General features: G+C 42.5%; 1 protein-coding gene across 2 annotated transcripts in view; it reads right to left on the bottom strand.

Annotated features, from left to right (window-relative positions):
• ABCC6 (ATP binding cassette subfamily C member 6) overlaps positions 1 to 2462 on the bottom strand; it is a 74803-nt gene extending 72341 nt beyond the window's left edge. Inside the window, exons 1-2 of one of the 2 annotated variants that reach the window (XM_063717607.1) lie at positions 2266 to 2462; positions 442 to 661 (exon numbers count right to left, since the gene is read on the bottom strand). In XM_063717607.1, the coding sequence (XP_063573677.1) occupies positions 442 to 661; positions 2266 to 2301 (256 nt within the window). In that variant the 5' untranslated portion in view covers positions 2302 to 2462. The remainder of the gene's footprint in view (positions 1 to 441; positions 662 to 2265) is intronic. The other variant, XM_024241460.3, reaches the window with a different exon arrangement.
• Positions 2463 to 12938: the final 10476 nt, after the last annotated feature.

The raw sequence follows: 12938 nt of genomic DNA, 5'->3' as shown, positions 1-12938 counted from the left end.
GGATGGATGAGCAGAAAGGCTCACACTTGGAATGCCAGTGTTTAACACACTAAAGTAAATACATATCACATATAAAAATTGTCCTATAATATAGCCAGTGGGGGAATATAAAAATAAATGCATAACTTTTTAAAAGGTTCATCCTAATGTGGTCCTAAAATTATCTTGTGTATCCAAAAGTCTACATGGTATGTTTTGGAAAATGCCAGGTTATGGTAGCTATAAACTGTCCAGGAACATGGGAGTGTATGTGTGTGTTTGTGCATGCAGGGATTTTCGGAATTACAAAATCTGTTTGGGAGAACCGTGTTCCACTGAATTGACCTCTGTAGCCTCTCTAATATTGCTCTGTTTGATTAACAGATTCCCTTCTACACCCTGATAGGAGGAGTCTACTTTAAGACTTCACCAGGTTCCAGCCTGTCCCCTGCCTCCCCCCACCATTGCCTGGTTCCAGACTCCCAGGGATGGCAGCTACCATCTTGGCTTTGAAGAGTGGGGACATCCGGAGGTAGCCCCGGCCATGGTGGTGGATGAAGAGGAGGTAGATGGGACCAAGGACCCAGAGGTACATGGGGGGCACCCAGACCCCTGCTGTTCTCAGGAAGCACAGGCTCAGCAGGCTGGTGGCAGCAGGTTCAGGCTCTGTCTGATTCCAGACCTGAGGGAACAGAAAGAGGACCCTTAGGATGGTACAAGGCAGGGGTCCCCAGCTCACCTGCCCGGGGGGCCAGGCAACTTTTTGGATCTTTAACATTTACACAAAAATGTGCCAAGTACTCTTTGGAATACCTACTAATTCTCAACTCCTTTCATCCTGAAATTAACCCTAGGTAGATGCAATTATATTGATTTGCAGATGAAGAAGCTGAGGACCAGAGAGGTTGAGTAACTTGGCTGACTTTACCCAGGTGAGGAGTGGAAGGGCTGGGTTTGAACCCAGAGAGCTGGGCCATGTGGTCTAGGAGACCTGGGCTCCATAATCATTGCTAGGCATGGACTGTCAGTTAATCCTTATAACACCTCCAGGACATAGACAGTACTGTCTCCATTTCAGAAACCAGCAGACTGAGGCACCAGTCGGGGAACTGCCTCCCTCAGGGACACACAAATGGGAAGTGGCAAAGCTGACTCTGACCCAGGCTTATCTGACCCCAAACCTTGTTTGACTGGTGGTCTTGACGTATGATTTATTTTTATTTTTTATTGTTAATTAATTTATGTTTTAGAGACAGGATCTCACTCTGTTGCTCAGGCTGAAGTGGGACAATCAAAGCTCACCAAAGCTTCGAATTCCCTGGGCTCAAGCAATCCTCCCACCTCGGCCTCCCAGAGTGCTGGGATTATAGGCATAAGCCACCTCACCAGGCCTGGCTAATTTTTTTGTGTGTTTTGTAGAGATGTCGGGGGCCGGGGGGCGGGGGGGGCGTCTCTCTATGTTGCCCACGCTGGTCTCGAACTCCTGGCCTCAAGCAATCCTCCTGCCTCAGCCTCCTAGGTACTGGGATTACAGGCAAGAGCCACAGGCCCAGCTTGATCTGATATTTTTATCTCAGCAGGTCTGCTGGTCCTATCTAACCCTAGAAGAAATTTGAAGTTTAGTGGACGTGGCCTCTTCAATTCTCTCTCCACTGTCTTTTTACTCCTCCTGGTTTCACAACTCACTGGCTGTGCAAACTTTAATCTCTCTGTGTCTCAGTTTCCTTCCCTGCAAAAGGGGGATAATGAGACTCTACCTCTATGAGTTGTATTAAATGGATTAATAGCAGCAAAGTTCATAGCATCATGGCACAAGGTCAGGCACAAGGCTAGGCACAGAGGAAGCCCTCAGTTCATACCAGCTTATTGCTTCACCTCTCTGGCCCTCGAAATGCTGGCAGTTTGCAACCCCCACCCCCACCCCATGAACTCCACTCCCTGGAGTCCTTTGCTAAGAGCAATGGAAAAAGAAACCAGAGAGGTAAGGGCTCTCTGGGGGTAGGAGGGCTTGGGGGACCCAATAGCTTTATGCAAATAAGGGTCAAAGCCCCTAGTAGCTGGGAGGTCTGGTGGCCCCTTAAACAGAGCTGGGCTGTCGGGGGGGGGGCGGGGGCTGGCTTGGTGAAAGGAGTCCAACCCGCTGCAGTGAGGGGGCCGGAGTAAGTCTCCTCGCTTCCCGGGTCCAGGAATTTGGGGGTCTCTCCTCTCCTTAGTATCGCAGCCCGAGCGATCTGCAGCCAAATCAAGCCTGGAAAAGGAGAGTGGGGCGCGATGGGGGGCACTCACCCCCTGCCCCGCGCAGGGTTCAGCAGGCGCGGCCATCGGCGCCTTCTGTCGTCGTGGGTCCCAGCGTCTGTCTGTCGCTAAGTCCCTGGGCAGACTGCTCGGCCGCGATCCTGCCAGGGAAGAGGCGGGGCTGGGCTGGTCAGGCTGGGCTGGTCCGGCTGGGATTCGAGCTCTGGGATCGGGAGGCCCCGGGCAAGGTCCGGCTGCGCGGCGGGGGTGAGGCCACTGGAGGTGAAAACAGGCGAGGTGGGGGAGGGGGAAGAGAGGTGCTCGGGGAGCTGGGACGGGCACCGGGTTGGGGGATCCAGAAACCCCTGAAAGTTCAGTGACACCTCCATAGTTCCCTCTTCCCCCTGCAACAAGAATCACTCCAAACTTCCCAAACACTTTGGACCCAGCAATTTCCAGGAGTTCATCCTGATGAGAGAACTGAAAGGTGTGCACACGTTAGTAACAAGGAGGCCTGGTGACCGCCTAAGGGTCCAATCGCGGGGACCACCGGGTCAAGGGCGAGAGGATGGAGACCGCGTCACAGGCACCTCGCTGCTGGAATGGAGGGTGGTGGGGAGAACTTAGAAGATTATGCAATGGGCTGGCAGGGCTGTACCCAGCCGCCCTGGTAAGCAGAGACTCAAGAAACCTCTGGGGTCCTGTTTTCTGGTCGTATGATCCCAGGAGTGCACATGGGCCCCTCGGGTGTCAGATCTTTGTCTTCATTTCAGTCCCTGCGCCTCTACCTCTTGCTGTGGTCGCTTATTTACCACTGGGAGGTTACGCTCTGCTGAGTCCCAGGGAGAGACTGTTCCTAATATCCGAGGGAGATATTATTCCTAATATCACGCTGGGTGAACACCACGTGTGTACAGCCTCTGATACGATTCGTAATATCCAAGGGAGATATTATCCTAACATCCCAGTGGGTGAACACCATGTGTGTAAACCCTGTGGTATTATTCGAAATATCCGAGGGAGATATTACTCCTAATATCACAGTGGGTGTACATCCTGTGATATTATTTGTAATATCCAAAGGAGATTTTACTCCTAATATCACAGTGGGTGTACAACCTGTGATATTATTCATAATATGCTAGAGATATATTACTCTAAATCTCACGGTGGGTGTACACTCTGTCATATAATTCGTAATATCCTAGGGAGTTATTACCGCTAATATCACAGTGAGAGTACATCCTGTGATATTATTCATAATATCCTAGAAAGATATTACTTTTAATATCACAGGGTGTACATCCTGTGATATTATTCATAATATTCTATGAAGATATAACTCCTAATATAACAGTAGGTGTATACCCTGTGATATTATTTGTTATATCCTAGGGAGATACTACACCTAATACCACAGTGGGTGTACACCCTGTGACATGATTTGTAATATCCTAGGAAGATATAACTTCTAATATCACGGAGGGAGTATACCCTGTAATATTATTCGTAATATCCTAGAAAGATAATACTTTTAATATCACAGTGGGTGTACACCCTGTGATAATATTCGTAATTTCCTAGGGAGATACTACTCCTAATATCACCTGGAGTGTACACTACCTGATATTATTCATAGTATCGTAGGGAGCTATTACTTTTAATTTCACAGTGGGTGTATACCCTATGATAAATTATTCACAATATCTTAAGAAGGTATTACTCCTAAAATCACAGTGGCTGTACACACTGTGATATTATTCATAATATTCTAGGGAGATATTACTCCTAATCTCATAGTGAGTGTACACCTTGTGATACTATTTGTAATGTTCTAGAAAGATATTCCTTTTAATATCACAGTGGGTGTACACCCTGTGATATGATTCGAAATATCCTAGGGAGATATTACTCATCACAGTGAGTGTATCCCTGTGATATGATCTGTAATATTCTAGGGGAAAAAAAATCTCCGTATATCACAGTGGGTGTAAACCCCGTGATATTATTTGTAATATCCTAGGGAGATATTACTCCTAAAATCACAGTGGGTTTACACAATGTGTGTACACCTTGTGATATTATTCATAATTTCCTAGGGAGATATTACCCCTAATATCACAGTGGGTGTACACCCACTGTGATATTATTCCTTATATCCCAAGAAGATATTATTATAACTAATATCACATTGATATTATTTGTTATATACTGGGGGGATATTATTATCCTTAATATCCCAGTGTGTTTAAACCTTGTATTATTATTCCTTGTTTCTTCGGGAGATATTGTTACTTCAAATATCAAAATGGATGTACACTGTGTGATATTACTCATTATATTCTGGGGAGATGTTATTAACCCTAATGTCACAGATGGTGTACACCCTGTGATATTATTCATAATATCTTGGGGAGATATTATCCTTATTGTCACAGTGGGTGTAAACCCTGTGATATTATTTGATATATTATGGGGGATATTATCCCTAATGTCACAGTGGGTGTACACACTTTAATATTATTAGTAATATCCTGGGTCAGATATTACCAACAACGTCAAAGTGGGTGTACACCCTGTGGTATCGTTCCTAATATCCTGGGGTGACATTACCCCTAATGTCACAGTGTGTGTACAACCTGTGATATTTTTTATTATATCCTGGGGATAAATTACCCCTAATATTACAGTAGGTGTACACACTGTGATATTATTTGTCATATCCTGGCGAGATATTATTACCCCAAATGTCACAGTGGTTGTATACACTGTCATAGTATTTGTTATATCCTGGGGAGATATTATTACTTCTAACATCACAGTGAGGGTACTCCCTGTGATATTATTCGTCATATCCTGGAAAGAAGTAATTACCCGTGATATCACAGTGGGTGTACACCTTGTGATATTATTTGTTATATCCTGGGGAGGTATTATTACCTCTGATATCACACTGGGTGTACACCATGTGATATTGTCTGTTATATACTGGAAAGATATTATTCTAATATCACAGAGGGTGTACATCCTCTGATATTATTTGTTATATTGTGAAGAGATATTACTTCTGATATCACAGTCAGAGTACACCCTGTGATATTATTTCTAATATCCTTGGAAGATATTACCCCAATGTCACAGTGGGTGTACACCCTGTGATATATTTCATAATATCCTAGAAAGATATTGCTCCTAATATCAGTGCATGTACACCCTGTGATGTTATTCCTAATATCCTAGAAAGACATTACTCTTAATATCAGAGTATGTGTACACCCTGTGATATTATTCCTAATACTTTAGGGAGATATTACTCCTAATATCACAGTGGGTATACACCCTGTTATTTCTAATATCCTAGGGAGATATTACTCCTAATATCACAGTGAGTGTACACCCTGTGATATTATTACTAATATCCTACGTCGATATTACTTCTAATATCACAGTGGGTGTACACACTGTAATATTATTTGTAATATCCTAGGGAGACATTACTTTTAATATCACAGTGGGCGTTTACCCTCTGATGTTATTCTTGGTGTCCTAGGGAGCTATTACTTCTAATATCACAGTAGGTGTACACCCTGTGATATTATTTATAACGTCTTAGGGAAATATTACTCCTAATATCACAGTGGGTGTACACTTTGTGATATTATTCATAATATCCCAGGGAGATATTACTTCTAATATCACAGCAGACGTATAACCTGTGATATTTTTCTTAATATCCTAGGGAAATATTACTCCTAATATCACAGTTGGTGTACACCATGTGTGTACTTCCTGTGATATTATCCGTAATACCCCAGGGCGATATTACTCCTAATATCCCAGTGAATTTACACCATGCGTGTACGCGCTGTGACCTCCCAGAAAGATATTACTCCTAATATCACAGTGGGGGTACACCCTGTGATATTATTTGTAATACCCTATGGATATCATAATACCACAATGAACGTACACCATTGTGTACATGCTGTGATATTATTTGTAATATTTTGGGGTGATATTACCCCTAATGTCACAGTGCATGTACATCTTGTGATATTATTTGTAATATTCTGTGGAGATATTGCCCCTAATATCACAGTGGGTGTATACTCTTTGATACTATTCGTAACATCCTGGAAGATATTATCCATATTGTCACGGTGGGTGTACACCCTGTGATATTATTTGTTATATTCTGGGGATATAATATTATCCCTAATATACTGTGGGTGTTCCCCCTGTGATATTATTCACTATATCTTGGAGATATAATATTACCCCTAATATCACAGTGGGTGTATACTTTGTGATATTATTCATTATATCCTGAAGAGATATTATTTTCTTTAATATCACAGTGCATGTACACCTTGTGATATTATTTGTTATATCCTGGGGAGATACTATGTTACCCCTAGTATCACAGTGGATGTACACCTTGTGATACTATTCGTTATATCCTGGGGAGATATCATTACTCCTAATATCACAGGAAGTGTATACCCTGTGATATTATTCATAATATCCTGGGAGATATTACCCATATTGTCACAGTGGGTGTACATCCTGTAATATTATTTGTAATATCCTGGGGAGATATTATTACTCCTAATATCACAGTGGGTGTACACCCTGTGATATTATTCGTTATATTTTGGGGAGATATTATTTCCTCTAATATCACAGTGGGTGTACACCCTGTGATATTATTCATTATATCCTGGGAAGATATTATTACCTCTAATATCAAAGTGGGTGTACACCATGTGATATTATTTGTTATATCCTGGGGAGATATTATTATGTCTAATATCACGATGGGTGAACACCCTGTGATGTTATTCGTTATATTTGGGGAAGATGTCACTAATATTACCCCTAATATCACAGTGGTGTACACTCTGTGATATTATTCGTCATGTAGTGGGGAGATATTATTACCCATAATATCACAGTGGATATATACCCTGTCATATTATTTGTTATATCCTTGAGAAATATTATTATTCCTATTATCACAGTGGGTGTACACCCTGTGATATTATTCGTTATATTCTGAGGAGATGTTCTTTCCCCTAATATCACAGTGGGTGTACACCCTGTGATATTATTCATTACATCCCAGGTAGATATTGTTACCCATAATATCACAGTGGATGTACACCCTGTCATATTATTTGTTATATCCTTGAGAGATGTTATTACCCCTAATATCACAGTGGGTGTACACCCTGTGATATTAGTCGTCAAATTTTCTGGAGATATTATTACCCATAATATCCCAGTGTGTGTACCCACTGTGACAGTATTGATTACATCTTGGGGTGATATTACTCCTAATTTCACAGTGCCTGTATCCCTGTGTTTACACCCTGTGATGTTATTCATAATATTTTAGGGAGATATTACTTCTAATATCACAGTCGGTGTACACCATGTTTATACACCCTATGGTATTATTTGTAATATTTTAGGGAGATATTACTCCTAATATCATTATGGGTGTACAACATGTTTGTAAACACTGTGATATTATTCATAATATCTGAGAGAGATATTACTGCCAATATCACAGTGGGTGCACACCCTGTGGTATTATTCATAATATTCGAGGGAGATATTACTCTCAATATCACAGTGGATGTACACCCTGTGATATTATTTGCAATATCCGAGGGAAACATTACTGCTAATATGACAGTGGGAGTACACCCTGTGATATTATTTGTTTTATCCTGGAAACATTCCTATTATCACAGTGGGTGTACACCCTGTGATATTATTCGTTATATTCATGGAAGTTGTTATTACCCCTAATATCACAGTTGGTGTACACCCTGTGATATTATTCTTTGTATCCTGGGGAGAAATTATTACCCCTAATATCACAGTGGGTGTACACCCTGTCATATTATTCATTACATCATGGGAAGATATTATTACATCTCATATCACTGTGGGTGTACACCCTGTGATATTATTTATTATATCCTGGTGAGATGTTATTACTGCTAATATCACAGGGTGTGTCAATTTTCTGGAGATATTATTACCCTTAATATCACAGTGGGTGTACACCCTGTGTGTACACCCTGTAATATTATTCGTAATATTTTAGGGAGATATTACTCCTAATATCACAGTGGGTGTACACCCCGAGGAGATATTACTTCCTCAAATATCACAGTGGGTGTACACCCTGAGGAGATATTACTTCCTCTGATATCACAGTGGGTGTACACCCTCTCATATTATTCGTTATGTGCTAAGTAGATATTATTACCCCTAATATCACAGTGGGTGTACACCCTGTGATGTTATTCCTTATATCCCAAGAAGATATTATTATAACTGATATCACAGTGGGTGTACACCCTATGATATTATCTGTTATATACTGGGGGGATATTATTAGTAATATTTTAGGGAGATATTACTCCTAATATTATAGGGGTGTATAATATGTTTGTAAACCCTAGGATATTATTCATAATATCCGAGGGAGATATTACTCCCAATATCACAGTGGGTTTACACCCTATGATATTATTTGTAATATCCGAGGGAGGTATTACTCTCCATATTACAGTGAGTGTACACCCTTCTATATTGTTCATAACATCCGAGGGAGATATTACTTCCAATATCAAAGTGGGTGTGATAATATCTGAGGGAGATATTATTCATAATATCCGTGGGAGATATTATTCCTAATATCTCAGTGGGTGTACCGCGTCACAGTGGGTATACCGCATCACAGTGGGTGTACACTGTGTGATATTCATAGTATCCGAGGAAGATCTTACTCCTACTATCACAGTGAGTGTACACCCTGTGATATTATTCGTTTTATTTGAGGGTGATTTTACTCCTGATATCACAGTGAGTGTACACCCTGTGATATTATTCTAATACCCGAGGGAGAGCTTTCTCCTAATATCACAGTGGGTGTACACTCTGTGATATTTTTCGTAATATCCGAGGGAGATAGAATGGAGACCACGTCACAGTCCCCTCACTGCTGGAATGGACACTGTCTACCTGTCGAGTGGTGGGGAGAACTTAGTGAGATTATGCAAGTGTTTAGCACACTGCCAGATATACATTAAATGCTCAGAAGACTTAGCTTTTATTATTACTGTTATAATTTAGGCCATGGGTTACTAACCAGTGGTTTACAATGCCATTGCAGCCGGGCACGGTGGCTCACGGCTGTAATCCCAGCACTTTGGGAGGCTGATGAGGGCGGATCACTTGAGGTCAGGAGTTTGTGACCAGCCTGGCAAACATAGTGAAACCCCGTTTCTACTAAAAATACAAAAATTAGCTGGGTGTTTTGGTGCGTGTCTGTAGTTTCAGCTTCTCAGGAGGTTGAGGCAGGAGAATCGCTTGAACCTGGGAGGCGAAGGTTGCAGTGAGTCAAGATTGTGCCACTGCACTCCAGCCTGGGTGACAGAGCGAGACTCTGTCTCAAAACAAACAAAATGCCATTGAAGACATATATTAATATGAAAAGGTGGTTGCTAAATGATGATTGAATGAAAGAGATTATAATATAAAATAGGCTTTGGTTTTTTTTAAAGAAAAAAAGCAAAGGATATGCCTAAATTAGGGAACACGGAGAAGGCCAAGCATTTACTTTCCTCTCTTGAGTCTTTTTCTCTCTCTCTTTTTTTTTGAGTCAGGGTCTTGCTCTGTTACCCAGGCTGGAGCGCAGTAGTGCCATCATGGCTCACGGCAGCCTTGACTTCCTGGGCTCAAGCGACTTTCCACCTCAGCCTCTCCTGAGTAGCTGGGATTACAGGCACACACCACCACGCCTGGCTAATTCTTAAATTTTTTGTGGAGACTGGTCTCACTTTGTTGCCCAAGCTGCCTTGGAACTCCTGGCCTCAAGCTATCCTCTTGCCTAGGCCTCCCAAAGTGCTGCGATTACAGGTGTGAGCCACCATGTCCATCCCTCTCTTGGGTCTTAAAGCAAAGTGTCAAAGACCCAGCCACCACTTCTTAGAAATGACTCGATGTCACACTAGCATAAATGCATCGATAAAAAGATGGAAATGTGGTAACACAGTGATCTTGGGGAATCCTAGTTTTCTTTTCCAATTTCTTTGTTGTTGCAGTGAGCAAGCATTCATTTCAAGATAGGAATGAAATATTCAGCTCTTTTAGACAGACAAGCACAGGTGCTCAGTTTGGGAGAAGAATTAAAATCCTCTGCACTCTCCTTGCTACCTTGCTGATTCTCGGGGTCCTGTCCTCATCTTCTACTCTTGCCTTCCGCAGGGACCCCACAGCGTGTTTTCCCTCATCTTTTTGTATCTCTCTAAATCCAGTATTGGGCCCAGGGAGCACCCCCTCTCCTGCCCCCTTCAGCTGTCCTCCTGCCTGAGTCTTCTGGAAGCTTCGGGACAGAAAGAACCCAAGGATTTGTCATGAAGCTCAGTGTGGCAGGTCTACTGTTTCCATGTAAATCATGTCTGCTTATCTGAGCTGGTTTTGGTGGAAACTGATGGAAATTATGGGGAAGCTAAATCCCTGTCTCTCTGCAAGCCACTCCCCAGTCCCATGCCCACGAATTGGCATTGTCATAGCCTGGTGCTTCATTTCTTTCTATATTTGAAGACGAATTTGAGGGAAATAGAAAGTCAAGAAGAACACAGAGGAAATCATTCGGAGTGAGTCCAGAACAAAACCTGGGGATCCCAATTCTTCCTTTTTTTTTTTTTCTTTTTTTTTTGAGACGGAGTCTCACTCTGTCGCCCAGGCTGGAGTGCAGTGGCAAGACCTTGGCTCACTGCAGCCTGTGGCTCCCTGGTTCAAGTGATTCTCCTGCCTCAGCCTCCTGAGTAGCTGGGATTAGAGGCATGCGCCACCATACCTAGCTAATTTTTGTATTTTTAGTAGAGACAGGGTTTCGCCATGTTGGCCAAGCTGGTCTCGAACTCCTGACCTCAAGTGATCTGTCCACCTCGGACTCCCAACATGTTCATATTACATGTTCATATTACAGTCGTAAGCCATGGCTCCCGGCCCCAATTCCTGCTCTCTTGCTCCTGGAAAACCTATGGCTGCATGCAGAGAGTCTTAGACAACTTCCTTTTCCTCTCTGGGTCTCGGTTTCCCATTCTGTAAGATGAGAGGTTTCCATAGGCCAACACTTTCTAATTGGTGGTTTTCAATCCTCTGGTGATTTGCATAAAAGGCATCTATTTCAATTGTGGTTATAAATAACAAACCCCAATAAATAGACAAATTATTTAAATGGTTTCTCATTATCACTGAATAGTTGAGAGTCTACTGTATTTGAGTGAAAATGCAGCACGAGAAACTGAAATCAGATGCACTCATGATTATGACCCTGAGGTCAATGTGTCATTCCCTTCATTCCCTCCTTGCCCCCATGAAGGTTTGACTACTGTATAGTTTGAACCTGTGCTTGTTAGTTGTTTATTGCTTAAGTTTTAGCCACAATGGCAAATTGCAGCGGGAAATCCAGTCTTACTTTCTCATTTAGAAACAAAATACAAAACCTATCAAAATAAAGCACTAATTTTTTTTTTTTGAGACAAAATGGAAGAAATCCTAATATTAGGTTAGAAAAGCAATTTTTTTGGTGTATTATTACTTTTTTTTTTTTGAGACGGAGTATTGCTCTGTTGCCCAGGCTGGAGTGCAGTGGTGCGATCTCGGCTCACTGCAAGCTCCGCCTCCCGGGTTCACGCCATTCTCCTGCCTCAGCCTCCCGAGTAGCTGGGACTACAGGCGCCTGCCACCACGCCCGGCTAATTTTTTATATTTTTAGTAGAGACGGGGTTTCACTGTGTTAGCCAGGATGATCTCGATCTCCTGACCTCATGATCTGCCCGCCTCGGCCTCCCAAAGTGCTGGGATTACAGGCGTGAGCCACTGCGCCCAGCCTCTTTGGTGTGTATTTTGATGTGGTGACTGGTAGTTAAATTCAGTGTACATATGAATTCACTCTTGGGACAAAATACGCTGGATTTGAACTTATTTTCAGGCAAATCATGTTTCATCTTGCAGAGCTAATTACAAGTATACTGACTGCATGCACTTCTTGCTTAGGGGAAGAAAACGCATCAAAATTTGTTTCTAGGCATATGTTATTAGAGCTAGGATTAAAATAAATCTTACATACTTTCTTTAATATGCTAACATTAACACGTTTCGCTTAAAAAAGTATCGATCATTTATCATGGAAAAATACACCAGCTTACACAAATTCCTAAAGCGTTTTTCGTGTGTGTGTGTGTGTGTGTGTGTGTGTGCGTGCGTGCGTGTGTGTAGAGATGGGGTTTCGCCATATTGCCCAGGCTGGTCTCGAACTCCTGGACTCCAGCGATCCACCCACCTCAGCCTCCCAAATTGCTGGGATTACAGGCGTGAGCCACACACCCGGCCCTAAAGATTTTTGTGAGATTATATATTTTACCTGCGAAATATACGGGTCAGAAAGATTTGAGAAAGTTGTTAGATAATTCCACCAACAAAAATCTCTCATCCTTTCCAGCTGTGATGGTGAATTCTAAAGTAGAATTCATCTTTGGAGCTTCTCCCTGTAGGCATGCACCTTGTGTTGCACCTGCCAGATGTTGCGCGGAGTCCTCCAGGCCTCTAGAAGGCAGAGATGGTCTCGTTTCCTTGCCGAGCATGCGCGTTAGTTCTCTCTTCTGGGGCTGTGCGCGTGGGGTCGAAGCGCGCGT

Source organism: Pongo abelii, chromosome 18 (assembly GCF_028885655.2).
Source record: "Pongo abelii isolate AG06213 chromosome 18, NHGRI_mPonAbe1-v2.0_pri, whole genome shotgun sequence".
Classification (NCBI taxonomy): domain Eukaryota; kingdom Metazoa; phylum Chordata; class Mammalia; order Primates; family Hominidae; genus Pongo; species Pongo abelii.
This window is presented reverse-complemented; position numbering and strand designations above follow the sequence as displayed.